The following is a 25,825-nucleotide window of genomic DNA, read 5'->3' on the forward strand; positions in this document are numbered from 1 at the left end:
TTCTCATTTGACAGATATAGTCCATCAGAAATGATGCTGTGATGTTTGTTAGAAAAAAAAACCCCACTCACTGTTTATTCTCTTTTCAATTGTGGCCTCATATTATAATACGATACTGTTTGGTTTTCCATGTTGTCTTCATCTAGGGGCAATCAACAGATGTTCCCTTCGCACCTTCCAGTACCTCAGCACATATGATGCAGAGGATCGTGACTTTTCACTTCTCTTCTGCCAGTCTTTTTCTGAAAAGCAACTCCTTTTCTGCTTGTTCATGGTGCTTCATCCCCTGGCTTTGTCCCCAGTTCTTTCTGTGGCCATAGGCAGAGGTACGCTGGCTGGGGTTGCCTGCTGTCAGCAGCCCTTGTGGTCCCGGTTGCCCTGTGGCCAGGGCCTGACCCCCGTGCTCTTTGCATTCCTTGTCTTTCCCCTGAGCTCTGCAATGTGCCACGTAGGGGGAGCTCCTCTGCAGGCCACTCCCTCGGGTTGCTCTTTTCCCCATTTACCCACTGTCAGAAGACAGCATCGAAGTTTGTTTCTGTTTCTTATCTGAGGCAGAAGGGGAATTTTAGGAGCAGGATGTGGAGATCCAGCGATGTATCAGTGAGAGGGGAAGAAAGAAGGAATTGTTGGCAGTAATTTTGACTCTTCTGGTTTTTCCTTTTTTTAAGCCAAGATAATGTTTTATGTTTTTCTTTTTGAGTGCAGATAAGTTGTTTTGCCAGCATATATTTTGAACAGGGTCCATTGTCAGCAGCACATTGAAATGTGTCATGAATCTTGAGGCCTCTAGAAGGGTAGAGACCCTTCACCAAAATGACCTTCGGCTTTCAGATGGGAGCTTACTCCTACAACTTTCCCAAACTGAAATGTGGGTGTGCTGTCTTTGTGTTGCCTTTTTTAACTCCTTGGTTTTCTTAGCTGAAAGAAAGAAATTAATGTGTCCCACTGCCTTCCATAACGAGAAACTCTGAAATACCGAATCCAGTCTTGCAGGGTGGAATACCTCAGATTAATTATAGTTTACTCCAACCTCCTGTACACACAGAAGAACTCATTTTTGAAAGCAGTGTAATGAATGGCATGGACTGATACTTCTTTCAAGTATCCTGCCATACATATCTTTATACATTATATGTTGGAAAATAAACTGCTGTAGAAAAGTGCAAGAACTGATGTTCCATGGCACAGTAGAGCATGTTTTCGGAATTAAATAAAGAAACTGTGTAACAATAAATTCTCTGGTGACCTAAGCAAATTGCAGATGCTTTTCTCTTCTCCATGTGCTTCTGCATTTCTCAGAGAAACTATGAACTTATGCTGACTAATTAAATGAACACTTCATTTCAGATTTTTTTTCTATGTGTAGCATATTTTATATGACATAGGTCAAGATATGGGAAGCAAAAGCCAAATAATTTCTAAAGTTGGCCTCCGAATGTTATTTTTCTGATTGTTACTTTTCCTTTGCGCTTATTATTGATATTTTCTGTTGCTTGCCTCTAATTATCTTAAATTAATTTTTCCCATTTGCTTTCTAAATTATTTTGCAGCTATTCCTCTCCACTTCCCCAGTATGATTCAAGGTGATAACTCTGTGCTTTCTGTGAATCCTCATTTTCTTTTCTTTTTTTTTAACTCTTTTCCCACAGAGTGTGTGTAGATGTTTGTAGTGCATCCGCCCACATCCTCATCCCTTCCATGTATTCAAGTAGAAATGCTCATTAGCATTTAGCGTTGTGTTTTAGAGATCATATTGTAGTTTCCATTATTAGTGCAGCATTAATTTAGGTAAGCACCAGCTACTAATCTTTTTGATAGAAAGTGCATGAAATACTGTTTGGAATTATTGTTATTGTTTTAAATGGTAAATTACTAATTGGAAAACTAAACAAGGAAATAATTAATATGCTGTTGACAATGATTACCTTTATATGGGGGCAATATGCATAAAGGCTGATCTGCTAAAGATTTTGTCTTCACTGAAGGCTGCAGTGTGGTGTAGACACAAAAGCTGGCTGTAATGGGCTAGGTCCTACAGTGGGGCATAGACTCATGTCAAGGCTTAATCTGCCCTTGCTGTGAGCAGTGTGTATTAGCAGTGCTAAGCCCCAGGTTGCCAAGGCTGGACTGGTATCGGTGCCTGTCATCAAACCCAACTCAGGTATCTCTGCATGACCTTGAAATCTACACTCTAAATGTACCTGAGAACTTGGGGCCTGATTTTTATAGGTACTTAGTTTTAACTTCCATTGACTTTTGTATAATTTTAAGTCAGTTCCTTTAGGTGCCTACATGTTTTTGAAAATCCACTCTGACATAGTTGCATCATTTAAATAGTTTGGATACAGAGAAAACATCTTATCTGAGTGCAAGCTTTGGCATTTTTGCCGTAGATGAAAACTCCTTTTTTTATTAATTATGAGCTGGCTTAACATGCCACTAATCGTATACAAGATAAGCAGCTCTCCCAAACATTCCCTTGTACCGAGCCATCAGGCCAAGCCCAGCCTTGCCAAGCTCCCCGGGAGGCCCCTCTCTGTGGTGCACCAGCCAGATGTGCCTCCCTAGAGCTGCTGCCGCATCAACCCTGAAGGGGAGCTCCAGCCAGCCACCCCTCTGCCCCACACACTTCCATGTAGTCTGAAGTGGCCCCATCTTCTCTGCAGACAAAAACCATGCACATTTTTAAAAGGCCACCAAAACACGAATTCTAACAGATTCCTTTCAGTATTCTCCCTTCAGTGACCAAGGGCTGTGGGTCCCTGCTTAAGATTTTACTTTGCTTCATAGTAAATTTTAATAGATTGTCTTGAACTCTCTTCCAGCTAGTCACGAGCTGGCTCCTTGCCAGCTCTGAAGACCAACTATTGGCCTACCCTTCCACATGCTCAGTGACATCTGCCTCCTACCATCAGCCTTCACCACCCAATGTATAGAGCAGTTGCAGGGAGAAAAAGCAACATAAACATGCTGACAGGCCAATAGTGCTCAGTGAGCAGAGGGGAGAGGGAACCAAAGGTCCAGGCTCTCTAGAGCTGGTGTCTCTGCTTGTTACAGCCTTTTGCTAGCAAATGGAAAAGTGTTCCAGTCAACAGAGTTTACAGACATCTCAGATCTTGTGATCTATAAATATTAAGATTAACATAACTTATATACTCTATAATTTAAAGATTGAGCATATTGTTTTTTGACATAGATCTAGTATTTGTAGGAAGTGTTTGGTTAGCCATTCAGCAAAGATCCTGTCCCACTGAAACAATTCCTCTTATGAGGAATTGGGATACCCTAGTGGCAATGTTTGGATTTGTTCAGTAGTGTACAGTGTGTTTATCTAGGAGAGAAACGTAGATACAATTTATTTGTATGAAAGCTACTGTGAAATATCATGAATTTTATTCCATGCTTCAGTATTGTAAAGTGTCTGGGGCACAAGAGATGATAAATTGGGGCTAGGGTCATCTCCTAGGGCTGTTTCACCTCCCCATTTTTACTGATGGAGTTTAATTTGTTTTGAAAAAGGGCAATGTAGCAATTTCTTTATCTGGAATTCAGTTGGACAACCTTTCTGTCCTGCTTCATATATTTACAGCTTGTGTCTCTACCTGCCTGTCTCCTGCAGACCACTAAATACAGAGTTTTGATTACGCTCCTGCTTTTGTTCAGATTTTTCCCACCCATGTCACCCAGACTTCCAAATGCAGTTCATTTGCAGGCCTGGCAATGCACGTCAGCTGTTACTTTTGATATCCTGCTGATGTCAAAAGCAAATGTAACTGTCTTACACAAATTCCCGTTCATAAGCACTTGGGGGCTTTTTTAAAGAATCTTCATGACCCCCCTGGATTATTGGCTCTTACCCTTAGTTCAGTTTACAGAAGAGAACCAGGAAATTGAATGGACCCACCTGTTAATCACGTGAAGTTTTAGTCCTTCAGATCTGGAAGTTTTGGCCACAGCCTTGAATATAGTGAAACCATACAGCAGATGTGCCAGCTATGTCAGCATCTGCGTATCATACAGAAGGAGCAAACAAAAAACGTATTGGCATCAATACTGAGTTGGTAACTTGTGTCCCTCTTGGTACTGGCCTGTTATTGCATCTTCTGCCTAAAGCTATTCTCTCTCAGCAGCTTATAGTACAGAGGAAAAGGGAGGGTATTTTGGAGCACCAGAGGAACCCACCCCCCCCAGGTGTTTAGCCCTGCAGGAAGCTCCATGTTTTGATCTCCATAAATTGGAAGGATTTTTGCTGCAGGGTTTTGAAACAGGCTGGTTTTGGTCCTGGAAGGAGACTCGACTTTCCTGTCACTGTTCTGTTAAAGACAGTAATACTTCATGTGTGCAGCTTCTCAGCATTTCATAGATGAAATAAACCACGGCTGTTAACAATTATTCTTGTTCATTATTCCCTTGCTAATAAAAAGATTTTTATTTTAAAATCTGCCACTCACCACTTACAAATATAATTGCTTACCCTTCTGTTATTAAATGGAAAATTATGCATTGGAATGGCACTGGCAAATGCGATTTTTCTTTAATGTCGCTTTTTGCTAATGAATGTCGTCTTTGCAGAGGAGTAACGTCATGATTTCCTCCAGAGTGCCATGCCAGCAGCCTAAAGAAAGTTATGCACTTGATATTCTCCCTCATTCCCCATCGGTGGAAGCCCTTAGTAGCCTGGACTGACTGTCAGCCACGGTGCCAGCACTTGCGCTGCCAGTCATCAGGGGTGTTTGCAAATGAGACTGTGAGGAGGTTTGGAAGACTGAGATCCCCAAAATAATAAGCATTTTTGATCCTCCTTTTTCTATACTGTCTGGTTCCTTTCTGCATGTGAGACTAATTACTCTTGTTTATGGACAGTAGAGCTTACAGTAACAGAGGGATGTTTATAAATTCTAATAAACCACTAATACACTACTCGTGTACTCTTTTAATCCAAATTACTCAGTAGCACCTGTTTGTTTCACCACGACGTTGCTAGACCTTTAGCAATTCCTGCTTTTGATAACCAATAGTTAACATGTAAGTATAAGTTTTAAAAGAATCTTCATGTTCTTTATAGTTTAGCTGGGATCGGGAGGACTTTTCTAATAATGTTTTAAAGACTGTGGCAGTTGACTTTTTGCTGATCTTCTCCTTGTTTTGTGACCATTTTCATTGACGTGTTTCCTTTTTCCTGCAGTTTCCTGGTTAGTTTTATGGTTGATGCACGCGGGGGTTCGATGAGGGGTAGTCGCCATCATGGAATGAGAATAATTATCCCACCACGCAAGTGTACAGCACCAACCCGCATCACCTGCCGCTTGGTAAAGAGGCATAAACTGGCCAGCCCACCGCCGATGGTTGAAGGAGAAGGATTAGCAAGTAGACTTGTAGAAATGGGGCCAGCAGGGGCACAATTTTTAGGGTGAGTTGTTCTATGAATTTCATTGTTTACACTCATGTTGGATCTTTCATTTCCTTTATCCTGTGGATCTAAGTAGTTAAACATTGACTCTACCTGATTTGAGCATGTAAGACAGGGTACTTAACTTGAAATATTAAAAAATGCCAACCTGCCATTCCTTCCAGAAAGTACCCCTGTATTTTAAGGGGAGCTTTGCCTCTACGATGACTGCAGGGTGGAGCCGAAGGTAAGGAAAGCCATGAAAAGGCCAGGTCCTGCCCCCATCTACTCACGCAATCTGCCTTTGAAGTCAGGAGGAGTCACGTGCCTGTAACCCAGAACAGGTTTTGACCCTCTTGCTTGTAGAGTATTGAAGAAACATCACTGTCACAAAAAAGTGTCCTAAAGTCACCCACAAGGACCCAAATATTGAGCTCTGTTCCCTATGCTGCGGCATGTGCATAGCTCCTGCCGGAGCTGCTGGGAGCCTTTGGAGCAAAGCCACTGAGAGCGATGGCGGAGCACTTACTGTAGGGCATCAAGTAGTACAAATGCTAGGAACTGACTTTTTTATAAGCTTAAAATAAGGGAAACAATCCACTATGATGTGGCTTTTTTTTTCCTAATTATAAATTTTGTTCAGTACCATGAGTGGCATCCTGGTGTAAAATGCCGGTTCTGTCGGGAATGACAGCTTGTTCCTAATTTCCCCTTCTCGTTTCTCTTCCTGCTGCATGGATGTTATTCAGTAAACTGCATCTTCCTAACACTCCTCCCCCTCTAAATGAGGGCGAGAGCATGGTTAGCCGAATCCTGCAGCTTGGTCCACAAGGAACAAAATTTATTGGGTAGGATATGTACGGAAAAGATACAGAATGTCTACAGTTTTTCTTTTGTTTCCAATTTTTTGTTATTCCCATTTTATTTTTTTTAAGTTTTCTAAAGCTTTCAGTTGATTTATGTCACTGAAAGAAAATCATAGTGGCTTGATTTAATATAGCTCTGCTACGACCTTGTGCTTATAGGCATGTAAAGTTCACTGCCAGCATTCTGCTTTCATAACTTCTGTGCTTTTGTAATTTTTTAAATTTGAAGTGTTTCAACTGCATCAAATACATTTTGATACACAGTGACAGTCCTTTAAGTTCAACCCTGTGGTAGAGAAGGTATTTACAGGCCTTGAGTGAGTCCATTTTGGGAACAGCATTTGTAAAACACGATTGCATAAAGTCTGTTATTGATGAAAGATTATTTAGAAAAAACGTCATTGAGTGAATGACTTCATTCAACAAGGTTGGAGAAATACTAATCTTTTCAACCTGCAAGAGGCATCTTGTTAAAATAAATCTGTAAAGCCAAGTATGCTACCCAAAGGAACTGCAGTGTATAGTCTAAAAATGTAAGAATGTTTCCTTATATCTTTGACTGTTGTTTTCAAACCATATTGTGAAATTTATTGCATTAGGTTTTCAAAAGATTGGTGGGCGTTTGGTGTTCCAAACCTGTTCAATACCTTCTCACTGAGTATTCCTGTTAAATGTCATGCACAAAATTGTGTGGTTTCTAAATATTTACAGAGACAGTATCTGAAATATTAGCCTGCAAAGATTGTACTACAATGTTAGTTTTCAGTGTGTACTCTTTTTGAACTAGACAGTAAATATCTTAAGCAATGTATTTGATTTTTTGGTATTTACTTGTTGTGCACAATGGGAGACAGCAGCTACATTCCTATTTCTTGTTAAAGGACTTGAGATTAGAGTAACAGCCTGGGTGTTCTTAAAAGCATCTAAAATACGTATTAATTAAACTGTCTTTTTCTATTTTCATGGGAAAAAATACTATCTAACTCTTCTCCCTTGGTATTTAATGTGAAAACTGGACTTCCAACTAGTTTATGTTTTTCCTCGTGATGGCTGTTGTGATTTCCGTGCTCAGGTAATTGATTGGTGAAAGCACCCAACAGCTTGCAGGTGGACAGCACCACAGAAGTGCTGCATTCTTCTCCCATCATGTGATGCTACTTTTAACTGAGTTATTACAAAGCAGTGAAATCCTTTACAACCTCTGTAGGAAAATAATGATACTGTCTATTTAAATGTCTTAAAGCTGCATAATCCATAATTGTTCACTTACTGTGTGATTTCAGTCGGTTTGTCTTAGCATACTTTAAAATGCATATCCTGCCTGTGAAGTGTTTGGCAAAAGTGTCTGTTTTGTTAAGGAATGGCACATGAAGTGAATGGTGGTTTCTGTCGGTTGTTCACAGTAACTGTTCAGTAATGCACTTGCAGTCCTCTGTTGAAGGCACGTTGTCTGGTGACATAGGTGTATTATTAACCACCTTCTCATTCCCTTTCCTTCCCCCCAAAATGTTTGACAGTAACTAATATAAATGTGGTCTTGATGTTGCTTAACTCAGAGAAATTCATTCTGAAAGGATCTAAACATTTTCCCCAGTGATGTTTACAGTACAGATGTTGCAGCTGTGATTTTGGGCATGAGAACCAGAAAGTGAAGATAACGAGAAACAACCTCTTGTGTTTCACAGGAGCTGCAGCAACAGAGAGCCAGGGAGAGCTTTGAAAAGCTTGGGACTTAGTTTGACGTTTAAAACCTACATGCATGCGCAGTTCCTGCTGCAGTCAATAGCTGTTGCATGCATTTGGATAGCGGGACTGTTTCTGAACTGACTTTGCCCCTTTAAATCCCTTGAGCCAAATCCAAATTTTGACTATGCTAATGCCAATTAAAAGTCAGCAGTGCTGTGTGTGCTCGAGGCAGGTTGGATCACCTACTTCCTGGGATAAATGAGCAGGGCGAACTCTCCTTAGCAAAAATTGTCACTATTTTTTAATGTAGGCAGCTGTTTGAGAAGATTTACATTAAAAATGAGCTATATATGAATATTTTCAAGTTATCTATTAATTACAGTTTAAATGATAAAGGATTGTGCAGCTTTGGCAATTTTTAAAACATTTTTACCGTAAGAGTGCTAACTATTTTAAATGACTGTAGTTTTCTTAAGGAGTTAACGCCCATAGGAAATTAAGGGCAGTGAGGAGATATAGGAGTAAAAATAATACGATTCCTTTTTCTCTAGCCCTGTCATAGTGGAAATTCCGCATTTTGGATCAATGCGAGGAAAGGAAAGAGAACTAATCGTACTTCGAAGTGAAAATGGTGAAACGTGGAAGGAGCACCAGTATGACAGCAAACATGAAGACTTAACCGAAATACTCAATGGCATGGATGAAGGTAAACATTTTCTCAAAGCTTTAGCAAGCCCTGCCTTTGTGCAGGCTTGCTAACATGAGCAGACCAAAGCAACCTAAAATAAAACAGTGCAGGCGATATCTGACTTTGGGGAATACAGTGTGTGTTACATATTAAACTAATGGAAAGAGTGTAAAGAGAAGTTGTTCAGCAGTGGCCTGGACACATCCTGAAATGAGCGGTAAGTTTTGGTCTGAAGTGTTGCCAAGTTTAAGCAAAGTTGCACAGTTGCTTTACAGTATGAAGTTGAGAATAACATCCCAGCTGGAGGTAAGCATGTTTCTGCTGCTCAGGCAGGGCCACGTGAAGGTCATTCCAAACCAACGATGAAGTGTAAATATCAGTTATGTTAGACTTTCCCACAGATGCAGACCTCAGCCCATAGACCATTCTTCCTTGAAACGGTATTGTTAGAGGTTGCCTCCCACAAACACACAACCTGCCTTCCTGATGGCCATCTGGGAAGTCTGCCTCCCTTGTTTTGCTTAGATGTTGCTGTTTATGTGAGAGTCCCTTAAGATGAGAGGACTCAGCTGTACACAGTTCATCAGAAGACACTGTGACAGATGGTCCCTGCGGACACATCGTGGGCAATGCCAGGCTGGGGCTGCAGTCATCCCTTGGCACCACTGCTTTCTTTTCCTAGCAAGTATTTTCCAATACTTGTGCTGATAAACCATTGCTTGAGCTCATCGCATCTGAGCGTGAGGGAAATAGCTCGTGGTTTGGACTTTGGTTTTCTATAAGGGTTTATCCACAGGATTTTCTCTGGATAACCTCCTACAGAAAGTCACAGTGTGGTGGGGTACAAGCTGCAGGAAAGTTCTTTCATTGTCAGCAAAAGCATTTGAAGCAAATGATCAGGCTGTGGATGGCAGCTATGAGACGTATCTGTGAGCAGGCTCTGCCTTTGATCTTGACCTCTCCTTGTTTGAAGAGGGCAGCCTCAGCAAAAGGCATGCTTTGAGAACATGGAAAGGAGAGTAGTGCTGTTGTGAGGGGCTCCCTGGACATCCGAGATTTAGCATTTTTCCTGATTTCCTGGTCATCTGGGAATGGGAACAGCAGAATGGGCTTGTGTAGTATTTTCACTTCAAAGTACTTGAACTACGCATAAGCTTGTAAAAATACAGAGTAACGGCAAAGATCTGCTTGTTATATGATGATCTGTTGTAGCTATTTATTTTGAAAGAAATATAATAGAACCAATCAAGCAGTAGGACAGAAACACTGCAAATGTTGGGTCAGTGGGTTTGGAAAAATACAATAAACCTCATCACAGAAGGGTACCTAAAAGCAGTGGAACAGGCAAAAGGGTGAGCGTGGCCCAGGATAGTATTGCTTAGGGAAGAATTGCTTCAGGATTGAAGGCAGTAGGTGCAGCCTTTCTGAAAGAAAAATCTCACCACCACCCCCTCCTCTGCACACCAGCATGAGATAGGAAGTAGTGATTTGGCATTTGGGTGAAGTATCGGTGCCTTGTCAGTAGCGAGGTAGTCAGAACTGATCAGCAGCTTGCTTATTTGCTTCATGTGCTTTCCAAACAGCTTAGTTCAATTTTGGGATAGGAAATCTGGGCACAAAACCACTGTTCTAAAGTGGTCCAACTTGCATCACTTATGAAAGAGCTCTCCAGAGGTGCCATATGGATAAATTCACATTTTACAGAGACGAGAGCTCAATAAATAAAAACACTTTGAGATAGGTGGGCATGAAGCCCTCAGTACTTAGAGCCTAAAATAATAAGCTTCACAATTTGGAGCCGGAGTACAACTTTCTGATCTGTTGAGGGTTTCAGGTGGCTCTTTTCTTCTGGGGAACTGCTGTTTGAGGTTAGTGGGTATACGTACAGCCAGTGAATCACAGAAAGCATGATGGACACTGAACTATTCCCTTAGAGTGAAAATATTTGGCACCTTACAAGCCAAGCCGCAGAAATGCCTTTTACCAATCCAGGCAATCATTTATGAGAGGGAAAGGAGAAAAAACACTGCAGACACACCCAGAGCATTGTGTTGATTATTTGTTCAGTTCATTTTAGCTTAATCCTTCTCTAGTCAGGAAAACAAAACAAAAAAAACCCTGCATTAAAATAGTACAAGGGTCTTAACAAAATTCTGCTCCAGTTAAATGACACCTTTTCTGTGTAAAAGGTCTTCCAAGCAATGACATAAAATTACAAATTTGTAGAATTAAAAGTGGGGTGTTTTTTTTTTATCTGATCTTTTACTGGTTTCTTACAAAATCCTGCAATTAGACTTTCCTCTGAAGGAATATCTTGCATCTCAGAAGCCATAACTTTGGAAGAAGTTTTATTCCAGGTATGAACTCTGGAGGCAGAAGCAATCTTTAATTGAAATAAAAAGCAGCCATATAGTCATTTCCAGAAGTTTAGTGTGTCTTTGCAAGAAAATTCATCTGCGCAGTCATCTCTAAATGCCATAACATGCTGCAGGAGTGCCTGTTTCTCTATTAAAAGCAGCTGGTCCATTTTGTGTTAGACCTGCTAGGATCCACTAGTTCTTTCCTATCTGTGTAGTGAAGGAGGGCAATCAGACTTTTATTCCCAGCTCCTTAAGATGCTGAATTTTTAAAGATGCAGTCTGCTTCTCTGTTTTGTTTTTCCTGTTTTGCTCTCCCACTTAGCTAGTGGGGATGAGAGCGAGGACATCTTTGCTCCTCGCCCTCCGTGGGGACTGCTGAAAACCTGCTTGTTCTTTGCTGGAAGCAGCACCATCTGCTGGAAAACCTTGTCTCAGACTCAAAATAATCCAGAGCAGGAGGCAACACTTCAGGGCACTAAATGGAGGATTAAATAATAGCAGAACTTTGCTTTTATTATCATGAAAGATCAATGAACCATGATGTAAACAATCAATTTTTTTTTGGTGTCATCGGGTTTCTGCTTAAACAGTTTTAATTCTAAAGGTGGTGCTGTATTCAGGCGAATATAGTGCTGAAGAATACAGGGAACTTGGCATTTTTAGGAAGAGGAGGAGTTTGGTTCCAAACACAAGAGTAGCAATTCACAGTTCTCAGCCATGTTACATTTATTTAAACTTGAATCAAGTAAAATATATATATAGGCTCCTTTTAGATATAACTTGTGTTTGCTTTTTACATTCCTGCACCTTTTACAGGTACCCGTAGACAAATTGTGGGCATAAGTGCACACACTGGGGCAGCTAATCTTCTGACAGCATTTGCAAACTAGTGAGTGAGCCAAGAAATGCAAATATTTGTGGCTACAATATGCTTGCAGCTGCACAGTGTGGTTTCAGGTGGGAAGCAGGAGTTTTTACATAACTATTTCATTGAATCTACAGATCAAACCAGAGTGTGACCTTATTTATACTTGAAGTTTAAAATACCACCATAAATCACTCTGCAGTGATTTTTCCACATTTCCAAGAAAAGTTTTTAAACACATTGCTCTTAAACTTCATGTTGTGAATGGCAAGATAAGAGACTGCGCAAAAATAGACAAAAGAGCACATAAAGGACATAGCCTTATTTGAGGATGAGACCTCCTCATGGCACTGGGAGCGTCTAGTTACGTAAGTAAAATACTGACGCTGGGACAGTGGGTCTAGTTACCAGAATTTTTAAGACAAGTCTTACTGCCCTCAGCTTCTCCTTGCCCCTTCCTGGGTGCTCCGCTTTTAGTGCAACAATTTCTTAATAGGCATATCTCTGTATGGGGGAAACTGGTATCCTATGCTCGTCCCACCTTTCAGTCTCTGCACAGTGGCAAGGTCAGCTCTGCTCTAGCCAGTACTGCAGAAAGCTTGCAAAACTCAGAGAGCTGTTCAGTCTAAGTACAGGTGAGATTTGCTTTTTCAGTGCTAGTGAAACTCTTTTAAGACCCTGGTAAAGGAAATCAGGTACCAGATCATACAAAGACACCTTGAAGCTCATGAAGCAGCCAGGTGTTCTGTGACTTCTCTTATTCTGTTTCCAGTCAGAAGACACTTGTTCTGCGTACTTTATCGGAAAGTAAAAAAGAAAGGTATTAGACATGGGATGAATTTGATCCGCAACTGCCTCTCACCTGACGAAACTGGTGTGATTGCTTTCCTTGACCTGAGCCACCCAGAGAGCCTAGCCTCTTTGACCTTGGAGGACGTGGCTACATTTCTCTTCTCCTGTCCAGGAACCTTAACATAATGCTTATGTGGCGGCATGGACTAGAGGGAGGGGGAGCAGTGATCTTCCTTTCTTCCCTCCCTTCCGTCTCTCCATCTCATCTTTCCTCCATCACTCCCACCAGCCACCTTAGGATAAGTGTACCATACGCTTGGTTGGGAGGGAAAGACACATATGCACAGAGTATTCACAGTACCTTTCTCTTGACTTACTAAAACTTAAGGGCCATAGGTGTTCTTTGGGCTTTAGCACAAATCTGGGAGACAGTGACATCAGGAGACTCTTCCCAATTCTGCCACTAACCTTTCTGCTTTACCTCTCTCTGCTTTGCCATCCCTATCTGTAAGATGAGGTGTATAGTATACTTCTCTGTGGTTAAAAAAAAAACCAAACACAAACCCCAACCAACCAACCAAAAAATCCTTTGAGGTTTTTAATTGAAACACATTGCATAGGAATGAAGTGTCAGCAACTGAGGAAAATAGTAATGATGAAAGCTCTTTCTGTAAAATGCATGAGGTGTGTTCGGGAAATGTGACCTCTCCCAGGACTAGTTTTCCCTGTTTCATTAATTCTGTCATGCTAACGCTGCATTTCTTGTGGCAGTCAGAAAGGTGGTTTGATTGCTCATCATCTTTTTTTTTTTCTGTTAGAGGGCAACTTCATATAGAAGCTTACATATGTGTTATCCAAACATAACCTCCCTATATATAGTCCAACTCCTCTCCATGCCTGACTGTTGTTCTGCCACTAATCTTCACATCTTCTTCCTCCTCTAAAGGAGAATGCCTGCCAAGCTCAAAGGATTTTGAAATGTTCTTATATAAAACACTAATTTTCTACTTCAGGAGAATTTTAATTATCCTTCATCTCTGTGAGCATTTTACAGTGGGTTTAGTCTCTAGCAACAAACAGGAGAATGCATAGGATGTACCAGTCAAGATTAAACCTGCCTGGGAGTTTAAGAATCCAGTTCATCTCCTGCACAAGCCATTGCTTCCAGAGGCTGCAGGCAGAATACCTAATTCATTAGAGGGCTTCAGATATCAATCTCTGAGTCAAAATAAATGGAAGCTGACATTATGATAAGAAATTATCCTCTTCTGGTAGGTACATATGATCCACAGCAACACCGTGCAATTAATCCAAATTACCTACTGAAAGTTTTAAAATGGAAAACTGACATTTTACCAGATTTATATTCTAATTCTTTTGGAGCTGTAATTGAGCTTACATGTTCAGAGGAGGAAAATGTCTCAGTCACATAAAGAAAAGAATTTTACAAGTGTCTTTTGTCTTGGTGCCGTTTCTGGTCCTCCTGCTTTCTCTTACTGCATCTCATAGAAATGTCATCTTTCGAGGAACAAACTTTCTTCAGGAATGTAGTGCCCTTTTTAAGGAGGAAAATAAGAGTGGAAACTTGTGGTGTGTTGGAATGAAACCCAGTTACAATAGATAAAAAGGCTGCGTGCAAGAAATTACAGGGGAAATGCTTGACAGTTTTGTAATTACCTCCATTTGTGAATAGTGTTTATATCACATGGATTTCACTAGTGCATATATATACACACAGACATATAGCTGCATAATTAGTTATATTTGTGACATATCACAGAGTTTTCCTCAGTGCATATATGTCTCTCTCATCTACTTAGTTAATTAGTTAATATGGGTAGATACTCCATGTGCCTTTCTGGGCCGTGGTGACCCTACGAGCTGGGAATGTGGCTGAGAGCACTAATTGTTGATGACCTCTTGCTGTTCCAGTTGTCTCTGAGGATGCATTAAGTTTCTGTAGGAACTGAGGAGCACAATGCAGTTATTTTGGGGCAGATACCTGAATGGCTGAAAGCCTGATGTGGGAAGGGATCCTTACTATGGTTTCATTGGTAGTGCTGGCAGACAGAGCTCTGTCACATCCAGAGTTTACTGGAGAGCTCAGTGTCTGGTCAGGACTATAGGGATGCCAGTCTGGGAGATAACTTTCTCTGGATAACTCTGGATTGCACACTTGGCCTGAAGTTAGATAGCTCATGAACTGACTGTGATTTCCTGTGGTTTTTTGCATGCTGGAGTTATGTGAGGGAAGAGGCTGGAAATAAATGTCTTTCGAGGGTGTGCACAGAAAGATCAGTGGACTTGTGTGCTTCCAGGTATAGATGAGCGAGGAAAGAAGCTTGACCAGCTCCTTCAGACCTCCTTGGATTCCCATGCTGTGTGACAAACCTGCCATCCTATGGCAGCTGCTGCTGCAGAGACTGTCACACCCTAGTGCTTAGGTGTCCTGGCAGATCCGTGTGTCTGGTGCTGTTGGCCCTCATTGTCAAGATCTATGCAAAAGTTCAGAGAGCAAACCAAAGCTTGATAATTAATAGCACTGAATATTTTTTTCTCCTGTAGTAAATAAAACCAAACAAAGGCATTTTAAGGCATATTCAGAACCTCACACTGAGAGATGTGTCTTGTATGAATCTGGGCAGGTAATGCCTGAATGTTTTTAACTGTCTTCTCCCACCAGAGCTGGACAGCATTGAGGAGCTAGAGAAGAAGCGTATCTGCAGGATCATCACAAAGGATTTCCCTCAGTACTTTGCAGTGGTTTCGCGAATCAAGCAGGAGAGTAACCAAATTGGCCCGGAGGGCGGGGTGCTGAGCAGCACGACAGTGCCACGTGTCCAGGCGTCCTTCCCCGAGGGTGCTCTAACCAAAAGAATCCGTGTGGGGCTCCAGGTAAAGGTGCCCTCCTGTTCATATCCGCAGCGTCTACAAGCACAGCATTGGTCTTAATGCATTAAGCTTGCAGCTAAGGAGCCTGCTGTTCCTTAGTAGTGGGTTGCAAGGTGGGTAGTATTCACACCCGAGATCTGAATTGGCATGTGTCTGCCTAGGCATGCTCTCTGCCTCTCAGTGCCTCCCTGGTGCAGGTGATGCGCAGTCTTCCTCCCTTTGGCAGAAGCCCAGCTCCACTTTTATCACTGCCTTGAGTATTGCTTAGCATCTGAAGAATGGAGAGAAAAGCAAAGGCCTGGAGCCGCTGCAGCCTCAGTGATATTGTCTGCCATCTTCTTGTTGGCCGTGGCTGCCAGCAGCTATGAGCTGCACGGTCACTGTGCAGTCTCAGTCTCCTGCAGCAAAGTAGCAGCTTGTGATTGGTGTCACTGGGCTGCCCTTTGCCATAGGAATGTGTTTGGTAAGGATTTCATGCAGCTGTTTGCCAGCTGTTACTGGGTCAAAGACCTCCCATGTACATCTGTTGTAGCTTAGGACATTCACCATTGGTGTTTCTAGTGATAGGTAGAATCTGGGAAGAGCAAATAGCTTAAACTCTCCTTAAACAAACTGCACAGAAAGCAGAGAAATATTCCGTAGGAGGTATCTTTTTCTTTGAGTTCTGTTAATTATCACTTAAAATTACTTAATAACCTGACAAGTCTGATGGCTTCATGAAATGGGGATGCTGGTTTGGATTCCCGTGCTTGGAATTCACACTGGAACATTTCTGTTAACGACATTTCACATCTAAAGTTGCTTCATCTTAAGAACATGGAAGGTCTGCTATTAAGGTTATACAGCTGCCTTTCCAGAGCTCTCTGGTACGAAGGAAGCACGACATCTCCATACGCAGTGTTGTGATTGCTGAGATTGCAATGCAGCTACATATTCTCTGCATGTCAATACATGGTGCAGTTCGAATGCAGCAAGTCACAGGTCAGCCTGATTGAAACAGACTTGAAAGTTAAAAAAAAAAAAAAAAAAAAAGGCCAAACAGATGCAAAACCCCGTTTCCCATAAGATATCTGCTACTTTTGAGTTCGGGTCTTACATGACAAAAACTACAAAAATTCTATACCATTTCTTCCCATATTGGCTACTTCTCCTTTCTTCCCATATAAAGTTAGGAAACCTTTCAAGGTGCAAAATGGAGGTATAAAGTCTGAAATTTGCTTATAGCTCTTCTATAGCTTAATGCATTCTATATGAATTTGACCCAAACAAGTATTTCTTTCCTAATAATCAATAGTGGAATAACATAGGAAGCACTGAGTACAGAGGTAAGTCCAGAGTACACAGTGTTACTCAGAAGCATAGATTGGTGTTTGGCAGAGATGTAAGAATTGTTCAGCATCTCCAAGACAGAGTGTCTAGTCCTCACTTCTCAAGTGCAAAATAGGCCTCTTTTTGCATTTTGAAATTGTATTTAATATCACCTATCACTGTAAACTAAAACCAAAACCAAACGTGCTCTGAAAAACTCTCAGCAAACACTCCCGGCAACCTTCTGAGATTTATAGTTTTGCTCTACAAGTTAGCTATTAGGAAATGATAAGTGGGCTGTTGAGAAAAATGCTAAGCATGAATTGTACTAATAATCACTGTCGAGAGCTATAGGAGAAGGCTGCCTGGGAAAAAAAAAAAAAGAAATAAAATTCTACAGAAAATAAAAGGAAAATTGAATTATCTTTTGGAAAACGGTTCTGCCTGTCTATAACCAATTTGTACCTCTAGTTTAAACACTTTCCCTGTGTTGACAGGCTCAACCGGTTCCAGAAGAGATTGTCAAAAAAATCCTTGGAAACAAAGCAACTTTCAGTCCCATTGTCACTGTGGAGCCAAGAAGAAGAAAATTTCATAAGCCAATAACCATGACAATTCCTGTGCCACCTCCGTCTGGAGAAGGTGTAACCAATGGGTACAAAGGAGACACGACGCCCAGCCTTCGACTTTTATGTAGCATTACAGGTTAGAGAAAATCATGCTCTTCGCAAAGGTTTCTGTGACAGCAATGCCTCTGTGCTCACTCTCATAACTGTACAACTCATGCTTTCCAGTAAGGGAACATTGGTCTCCTTGGTCCAGTAGAGTTCAGATCTGTTCTCCTGAGCAAAGCCAGCTGAGGTCATTTGAAAGGCTCCCACTGATTCCCCAGGCTTTGAATCTGGTCTCATGCCATTGTAAAAGAACTCTGCCAACAGATATTAAACGCTATTTTATATTTAGCCAGTATGAAGAATTTCAGCCTTGGCTATTAAACACGGTTGTCAGTAAAAGTACTTTGCAGAAATAATTCTGTCCTAGCTGATATCAAGGCGGGGGGGGGGGGGGGGTTGCTATTGACTCGTAGGTATGTACTTTGCTTACATCAGCATCGTATTCTGGTGTGTAACATACGATGTAATACATAAAATGTAGCTTAGTTGTTGGAGAACATTATTATCTAGGTTCTCTTTTTGTGTGTGACACAAAAGAATATCTCTATCTTAAGTTATCATGTGGTCTGTATATGCTTGGTGTTTGAAAGAAAATCTCCATGGTTTATATTTACGTAGGAGGTACTTCACCTGCGCAATGGGAGGATATCACAGGCACCACTCCGCTGACGTTTTCCAATGACTGTGTCTCATTCACAACCAATGTTTCAGCCAGGTACGGTAACAGAGCTTGCCAAACGCACCTAGGGAGTAGTTTTCCTTGATTGACAAAGTGCATAGTTGTGGGGTTGGTTTTTGGCTTTCTGTGTGTCTTTTGCAAGACTGATGAAGCGGTAATGGACCAGATGCTTCTTTGTCACTATGTATCAGCATCCCACACATGCAGGGTTGCACGTGAAGCTTTGTCCTGGCCTTTTCGGTGGCGGTGACGTCTCCTGGCAATCACACAAGCTGTTTCTCTAAAGGCTGCAGTGCCACACAGGGGTTTGTTTTGCTGCGAATAGCAACAGAAAGGGAAAGTTTCAAATGCTCGTGCAATAAAAAAATTGGGGGGGTTCATAAAAACATCTTTGTTTAAAAAGTTAAAGACATTCAGTTTCCAGCACTGGGCTTTTTAGTTGAAAATTACATAAAATTATTCTCACAAAAGTATCATTAGCCAAAAAATCATGGTTTGAAATGAATTTTGATGGACTTAGTGAACTTACATGCTGATTGGAGACATTCAACAGATCTGTACAAATCATGTATCCTAGAGAAAATTCATGGTATTCCAGGTAAAGAGTTTATCATTCAGTACATAACATTTGCACTATAAAAAGCTTTATAAAGAGAGAGAGTTGCTGAAAGAACCAAATAGATCAGGGCTGGAAAAGACTCATACAAACTAAAAATTAAAATATTTGTAACTTCTATCAAAATTGTCATCAAACTCTTAATTATAAGATGATAAAAGTATAACATCTGCCTCTTTGGGAAACTTCACTGTGGGCATATTCAGTTTCAACCTATATGGAAGATTCTATTCTATGTAGTTTTGCTGTATGTATGTGTTACAAAGGAGGTTGTTTTAGCAAATCAAATGTACAGTGAAGCATCAGCACATTACAATATACATGTTGTCTGCTCACAAGAAATACAATTTCCCTGCTTTGACTTCAAATGAGGCTTAATATAGACAGTGTTATGAGATACCAGTGTGAGAAAGGTCAAATAAGTGTATCGACATTTCATTGCCAGGTATTCCCATTTTTGGATGGTTAAAGCTCCACTGAAAGTAGAAGGAAAATTACAGCTTTGGGAAGTCTGCAAGGAACAGTACTCATGCAAAATGGCCAAGGATCACAGGACATGGTCTCCCTTTAAAGGCTTAAGAAATGTTTGAGCATAATGAAGAGTTGATTTAATGGTTTGCTTTTTCCCACTCAGATTTTGGCTCGCAGACTGCCATCAAGTACTAGAGACTGTTGGGCTGGCAACGCAGCTTTATAGAGAATTAATATGCGTTCCTTATATGGCAAAGTTTGTGATATTTGCCAAAATGAATGACCCTGTGGAATCCAATTTGCGTTGCTTCTGCATGACTGATGACAAAGTGGACAAAACTTTGGAGCAACAAGAGAACTTTGAAGAAGTTGCAAGAAGCAAAGACATTGAGGTATATTTCTTACAGCTGCTTCCTCCTTGTAAATGGACAATGTGTTTTCCAAGTGGCAACAGGTCCTGCAAAAGCCACTATAAGCCCAGTTAAATAAAGGTTCACAGCAAGGCTGGGTCAAAAAATTTCTTGAAAGGAGGCCAAAAAAGGACAAGGTGGGGGGAGCATGAGGACCTGTCTCCAAATGGATGCCCCAGGCCAGTCTGCAGTGGGTTTTGCATGCGCTGCTGTTGAGTAGCCCTGGTTAGGCTTTGCAGACGACTAAGCTGGAATTCCTTCTCATTGGCCCCGCAGACACACAGTCATGACTAGGGCTGGTTGGTGTGAACGCATAGTCACCAACACACTGTTTCTTGAAGGAAATATATGCGTTCTTACTCCAGAAAAGCCACTCCTGTAGCTCACGGTTTCCCAAACTGCCTGCGCTCATAATACTTTGCCATAATGCACAGTGATTTTCTAATTTGTTGTTGAATTTAATCTGAGTGGGGACTTGTGCTAAACTCAGCAACTATGATGGGGGAAATCATGATATACTTATGTGCATGGATCTACTATGAAAAGAGGTTTTTATTGACTTTTATTTATTGCTTTGATAGGTTCTGGAGGGAAAACCTATTTACGTTGATTGCTATGGAAATCTGGCCCCTTTGACTAAAGGAGGACAGCAGCTTGTTTTTAATTTTTATGCTTTCAAAGAAAATAGACTGCCATTCTCTATCAAGGTAAAAGCAAAACAAGCCAAATAATTCTGCTAATATTTCCACCCCCAGCCCCAGTGATAACGCTTTTTCAGCCTGGTAGGACTAACTTGCCCCGAGGATGTAAGTATCATTGTTTAATATGTGAAGAACACGGAGAGGGTGCTTTGCATGAAGCTGCAAAAGAGCTGCTGGCAGAGCTGGGACCAGAATACCCATGATATGGACTCACAGCCTTTTATTAAAACCGTATCTCAAGTTAGACCTCCAGAATATTACCAATAGATCACTATTTCCCAGGGACTAAGCAAAGGAGATGCATTAAATAACCTCCTCTAGGTATCTGAATTATTACATATTACTACACTGTACTAAAATTTCTTTTCTAGGTAAGAGACACCAGCCAGGAACCTTGTGGTCGATTATCATTTTTGAAAGAACCAAAGACTACAAAAGGACTGCCACAAACAGCTGTTTGCAACTTGAATATCACTCTGCCAGCACACAAAAAGGTATTTGTTAGGAAAAGTAAACATTTTCCCTGGGGTTGATTTGGTTTTATTTTTGCTCCTTTAGTTCTTGTCTTCTTTTTTTTTTTTTTTTTTCTGCTAGTGATAAAGAAACTCTGTGAAATGCCAGTAATGAGAATGCTTTGGAATATGATAAAGGCTTTTTAAATTTATGTTTTATTGGTTTTCTGTATGTAGAACGCTTTTAAAGTCTCTTGTTACTGTGGTGTCAAGTTCCTATAATTTTTATGACTCTGTTTACAGCTCATGCTTCAGCCTGCAAGTCATAGGTTTATGCTTTCAGTAATGTCACGTGTTGATTTGCATTGGATGTAAGATTTTTTTTTTTTCTTTTGTGTTGACATTTTGGATTTGCTTTGCCGTATAAATCAGCTTGCATTTTGTGCTCCCAATTTGGTCCTTTTCATATCCTGATATTCTTTTCCCTGCTGTCCATTATAATATTCCTTGTCTCTGCAATGCATCTTGGGACCAAAAGGAAACAGAGTCAGATCAAGATGATGAGGTAATATAAACACTGTCTTCTGTTTTTATTTTCTTCAGATTTAGTGAAGAAAAGTAATATGTTATAGAAAAAACAAACAACTATTTTTAACCATGGCATTGAAATGATACCTACAGGATAACCATATCCTCGACATCCAATAGGCTGTTGCAAAACAGTAGAAGTGCACAAATGTGGAGAAAAACATGATTATATATTATGAAATTAAACCAAGCATTGAATAATAGCAGTCTAAAATTTAACTAATTTTCTTCTGAGAAAGGATGTAATTATAAAATTCAGACCAAATCCATTTTTGGCAAAATCAAGAAGAGTTTAGTGGATATGATTTTACCTCTTGGAGTAATACTGCCGATGCTTTCGTAACTTGTATTTGTGAGAAGAAAAAAAGTATGGTTGAGGCCATAATAGTGGCCTATAATATTTTACCACTGAAAATAAACTGGATTCTCCTGAAAAAGTAAAATAGCCAAGAGCAATTTCTAAATATTGTGTACAAATCTATTTTCAAATAAACTGCAGATATTTGCAGCTTAAATATCCACTGTTTGCTGGAAACTGCAACATTAGATTGTCAGGAAATTAAACTGGGTTTACTCATTAGAGGTAGTAATAAATGAGATCACCTTATAAAAGAAACTACATAAATGGATCCCGTTTACCTAGCAGGAAAGTTTTCTTCTCTTCCTGCTTGCAAATAAATAGCAGTAGCCACCTGCTGATTAAAATAATAAAAAAAAACCAAAACAAAACACTCCTTACATATTAAAAACAATAATAGGAACCACATCACTTTGTCTCCACAGGATTCGTTCCCAGTGAGCTATTATATAACTATAACAATAGTTTTCTTTCTAAACAAACCATATTTTTAGCCACATAATCAAGTGAGCTGATCTCTGAAGGACTTCTAATATTTAAGACATCACACTAGCAGCTACGCCACTGAACACAGCGACTTATGATGCAATTTATTAGTTAACAATAGTAGTCTGCTTTCTAATCTGCATCTTTGCATTTTGTGCCTATTTAAAAAATCCTCTCCCATGCCTTTTTTGTCCTTAATGTATTCACTTTAAAGCCAGTGTACCTTGTGGTGTATGTGCTTTCGGGACAAATTAATTTGGGGAGAAATATTTGATCGGTCTAAGTTGTATTCTTATGAATGTTTCATGTCTGTATCTGTAGTCTTTTGTGTTGATCTCCTGTTTCTAGCCAAAGGTGGTTTATTTTACAGAGAATTAATAATATGCCATTTATAGTAGTGTGAAGCAGTTTATTAAGGGATAATGGGATAATATAGCAGTGAGATACTTTAAGGCAGGATCATGAGCTACCTCTGCTATCTAAGCTCTTCTACCTCATAAGCAGAGATGTTGTGAGCAGGAATGGACCCATGGGGTCATCTTTTAGGGCTGCAGTCCCTTGCCTGCTTGCTCCAGAAGGGGAGTCATTCATGGGAGATTTCTGCCACCTCCAATAGCCACGCTCCCTGCTCCACAGTGCCTGACACTCATTACATGGCAGACAGGAATGGAGACCGGCTCTGTCCATTCCCTGCCTGCTTGCCCAAATTTGGCTTCAGCATGCCTTCCTGAAGCTGAATGGAAACATCCATTCTCCCTTGTGGTGATGTGTACCGCAACATGCGGCCCATCATGCTGAGGTTTGATTGTTCTGTTCAAATGGGGGATAGTGATACTAAAGGGGCTAAACAGTATTATGTTTTGTTGCAGACGGAGAAAGCTGACCGGCGCCAGAACTTTGTCTCCCTTGCTTTACGTAAGCGCTACAGCTATCTGACTGAGCCTGGAATGAGTGAGTTGCTCTTACCAAAGTACTAAACCATATATACATGATTTTTCATAAGAAGAGACATTTTTTCTATAAACGTTGTATTTGGTGTCACTCTGGAAAAAAAGAAAAAAGAAAAAAAACACTTATCTAAAAAAAAACTCTTGGATGGTCTGTGAACTCTTGTGTTGTGAGAGCTTGAAGAATCCTGACTGGCAAATGATATGAATTAGTTAAGTAAAAAATATAATAATTTTTAAAAATGCCATGTAGCTCCAGAGTAGGAGGATTGCAAATTGCTTTCAAAAAGAGTCTGTTCCTCTTCCCTTTGAAAGATTAGAGAGCGCTGCTGTAGAAGGGAATGTCAGGCAAAAGTTCAGCAGGGCTGGAGAATGCCATTCAGATAAGTGCTTAAATGTTTAGATGCTTAGCGAAAATGGACTCTCTCATATTTTATATTTTCCCTCTTCTTTCTCTTCCCCTTCCCTTTTACCTCTGTTCCCTGCAGATGCTTTTTATTCCCTGGCACCACACATTGCTTACTCTTAAGCTTATGTTCCCCTTGACCAGACCTGTGGCATTCCTTTCCTTCCCTGTTAAATACAATAATGTATTTGGCTTAGCTTTTCTTCCCTCACCCCTCCTGTCTGAGGTTGACTGCTATTGTTCCCCATTCCCAGGCTTTTTCTTGCCTTTTTTTTCCCCTCGTGACTTCTCAGTTGCTACCCTGCAACAGACCCTTTGATATAATTCCATAAAATCCATAGACAAACTTCATCGGGTCTTGGGAGTTCCCACTGGATGGCTGCTGTTTAATTATCCTGTAAGATCTGTGGCTTCTTTGGATCAGATGTTCTCCAGAATATATTACACTTCTCAGGCCTGGAAGAAGACTTCAAGCATATAACATCTGAATAAGCTCTCAGATCTGCTGAGACATCTTGATGGACTGTTAAGGTATCGTCAAAGGCTTGATGGGAACTGAGAGAGAAGGAAAAGGAAGCTGCTTGAAAGGAGTTTGATGACTGAGTATGTTGCTTACAATTCGTTTTTCAGGCCTCACTGGAGAAAAAAAAAAAAGTAGTCTTAATTATTCACCAAAGGTCCATTAAGTCTCATTTGCAAAAAGTTGGAGGGGAAAAAAACCTAAACCCACTTGAACTGTACTAAAAAACCAGATGAGTTAACACAGTAGAAGTTCCTGACCATTCTTTCACTATTATATCCCTTTTGGCAATGGTTACTACTTTAGGCTGTGAGCTACCCCAAAAGGGTATGCAAAAATGATTGTGTTTGCCAGGAAAGATTGTAGATAGTGGTTTGGCCATCAGCCTGAGCACCACCTCCTGTGCACACGTAGCATGTAGTCAGCAACTGCCACTACCACCTGCACCATGCTGGTGTGAGCGGAGGATGTGAGCTTGGAGGTGCAGCTCTTCCAGAGAGCACACACTACCCAACACAGAGCCAGGACTGCTGCTGTGGTTGCTTTACACCACAGGGTGTTTGCTCCAGTGATTGGATATGAGTGATGGACCTCTACCTATTTCCAGTGAATTTGATGGCACAGCTCCCGCAGTTTTGGTAGCAGCAGGGGTTGTTCTTTTTACTTGCACAAGCTCGTGCGTGTGTGCACGTGCACACATAGAGATTTTTTTTCCTCTGCACCCCTGACAGTGCTGGTGCAGAAGAAAGCGAGACAGATGGGATATTCCCTTGCCTCCCTGTCCTTACCCCTACTCAGGGCAAGTGACCTAAGGCCCCCTCGGCTCTTCCCAGCAGTGAGGTCCCCACAGAAGAGGAGTGCTGCAGTGGGTTAAACCTGCTCGGTCCTGGCTGTTTGCTTGCAGCTGAAGAGGAGCAAGGCTGAGCAGGGGCCACTTGTATAGGTTCACTCAGTGCTTTCAATTACCAGCTGCAAGCAAAGAAGGGTAGTTTGGTGCACAGAAGGTAGCAACTAACATCTGTTTTCTGATAAAATCTTGGATGTAGAATGATGGAAACTGCTAAGGCCAAGAGTGTCCAGTAGCCAAAAAGGGCTGTTATATAAAACCACTCTTTAGAATATTATCCCACTCTAAAATCTTGCATGGTTGTGGGGATTTCTTTGCTATTTCAAAGTAGTAAAATTGCCCAGTTCCCTGCTGTTTGAGTTATGTCATAGCTGCACACACTGGTAAATTACTGAATTTTCTTCGTACTGGTTCTTCTTCTCAGCTGCATTAAGGAGCACAGAAAAAGCATCTTAAACATGTCTGAATCCGTGATTTAACAGGAGAAAGAGCAGTTAAGAGGGGAGCCTGTTGGTTTGATTGCTTCACTAGCCAGTTGTGATAGACTGGCTCATCACAGCGCAGTGGGGTCCCTGTAAAGACATTTCTAAACACAAACTGCTGAACAAGTTGTTTTGTCGTTAGTTCTTTTCAGAATGATTTTGGCGTTTGTTTCTTGGACTTGGGACTGTATGAACTTTTGGTGAATGTTAGCAGCTGCTGCTAATTAATCTTTATAATAAAGTCTAGCTCATTTAATGAAGTACGCTATGTTTTCTTCTTTGGGGGAAAAAAGAAGTATGTTTGTGCTTAAAAATAAAATTGCAAGGAAAAATGGATGTTTC

General features: G+C 40.8%; 1 protein-coding gene across 1 annotated transcript in view; it reads left to right on the top strand.

Annotated features, from left to right (window-relative positions):
• ANK3 (ankyrin 3) overlaps positions 1-25,825 on the top strand; it is a 382,696-nt gene that overhangs the window by 320,155 nt on the left and 36,716 nt on the right. The window contains exons 28-37 of the mRNA XM_087766877.1: positions 1,551-1,583; positions 5,186-5,410; positions 8,493-8,647; positions 15,330-15,541; positions 17,344-17,551; positions 18,139-18,235; positions 19,450-19,678; positions 20,278-20,403; positions 20,769-20,891; positions 23,151-23,232. Of these exons, the coding sequence (XP_087623003.1) occupies positions 1,551-1,583; positions 5,186-5,410; positions 8,493-8,647; positions 15,330-15,541; positions 17,344-17,551; positions 18,139-18,235; positions 19,450-19,678; positions 20,278-20,403; positions 20,769-20,891; positions 23,151-23,232 (1,490 nt within the window). The remainder of the gene's footprint in view (positions 1-1,550; positions 1,584-5,185; positions 5,411-8,492; positions 8,648-15,329; positions 15,542-17,343; positions 17,552-18,138; positions 18,236-19,449; positions 19,679-20,277; positions 20,404-20,768; positions 20,892-23,150; positions 23,233-25,825) is intronic.

Source organism: Nipponia nippon, unplaced genomic scaffold (genome assembly GCF_047370975.1).
Source record: "Nipponia nippon isolate SJK-2023a ecotype South Korea unplaced genomic scaffold, ASM4737097v1 scaffold_3, whole genome shotgun sequence".
Lineage (NCBI taxonomy): Eukaryota > Metazoa > Chordata > Aves > Pelecaniformes > Threskiornithidae > Nipponia > Nipponia nippon.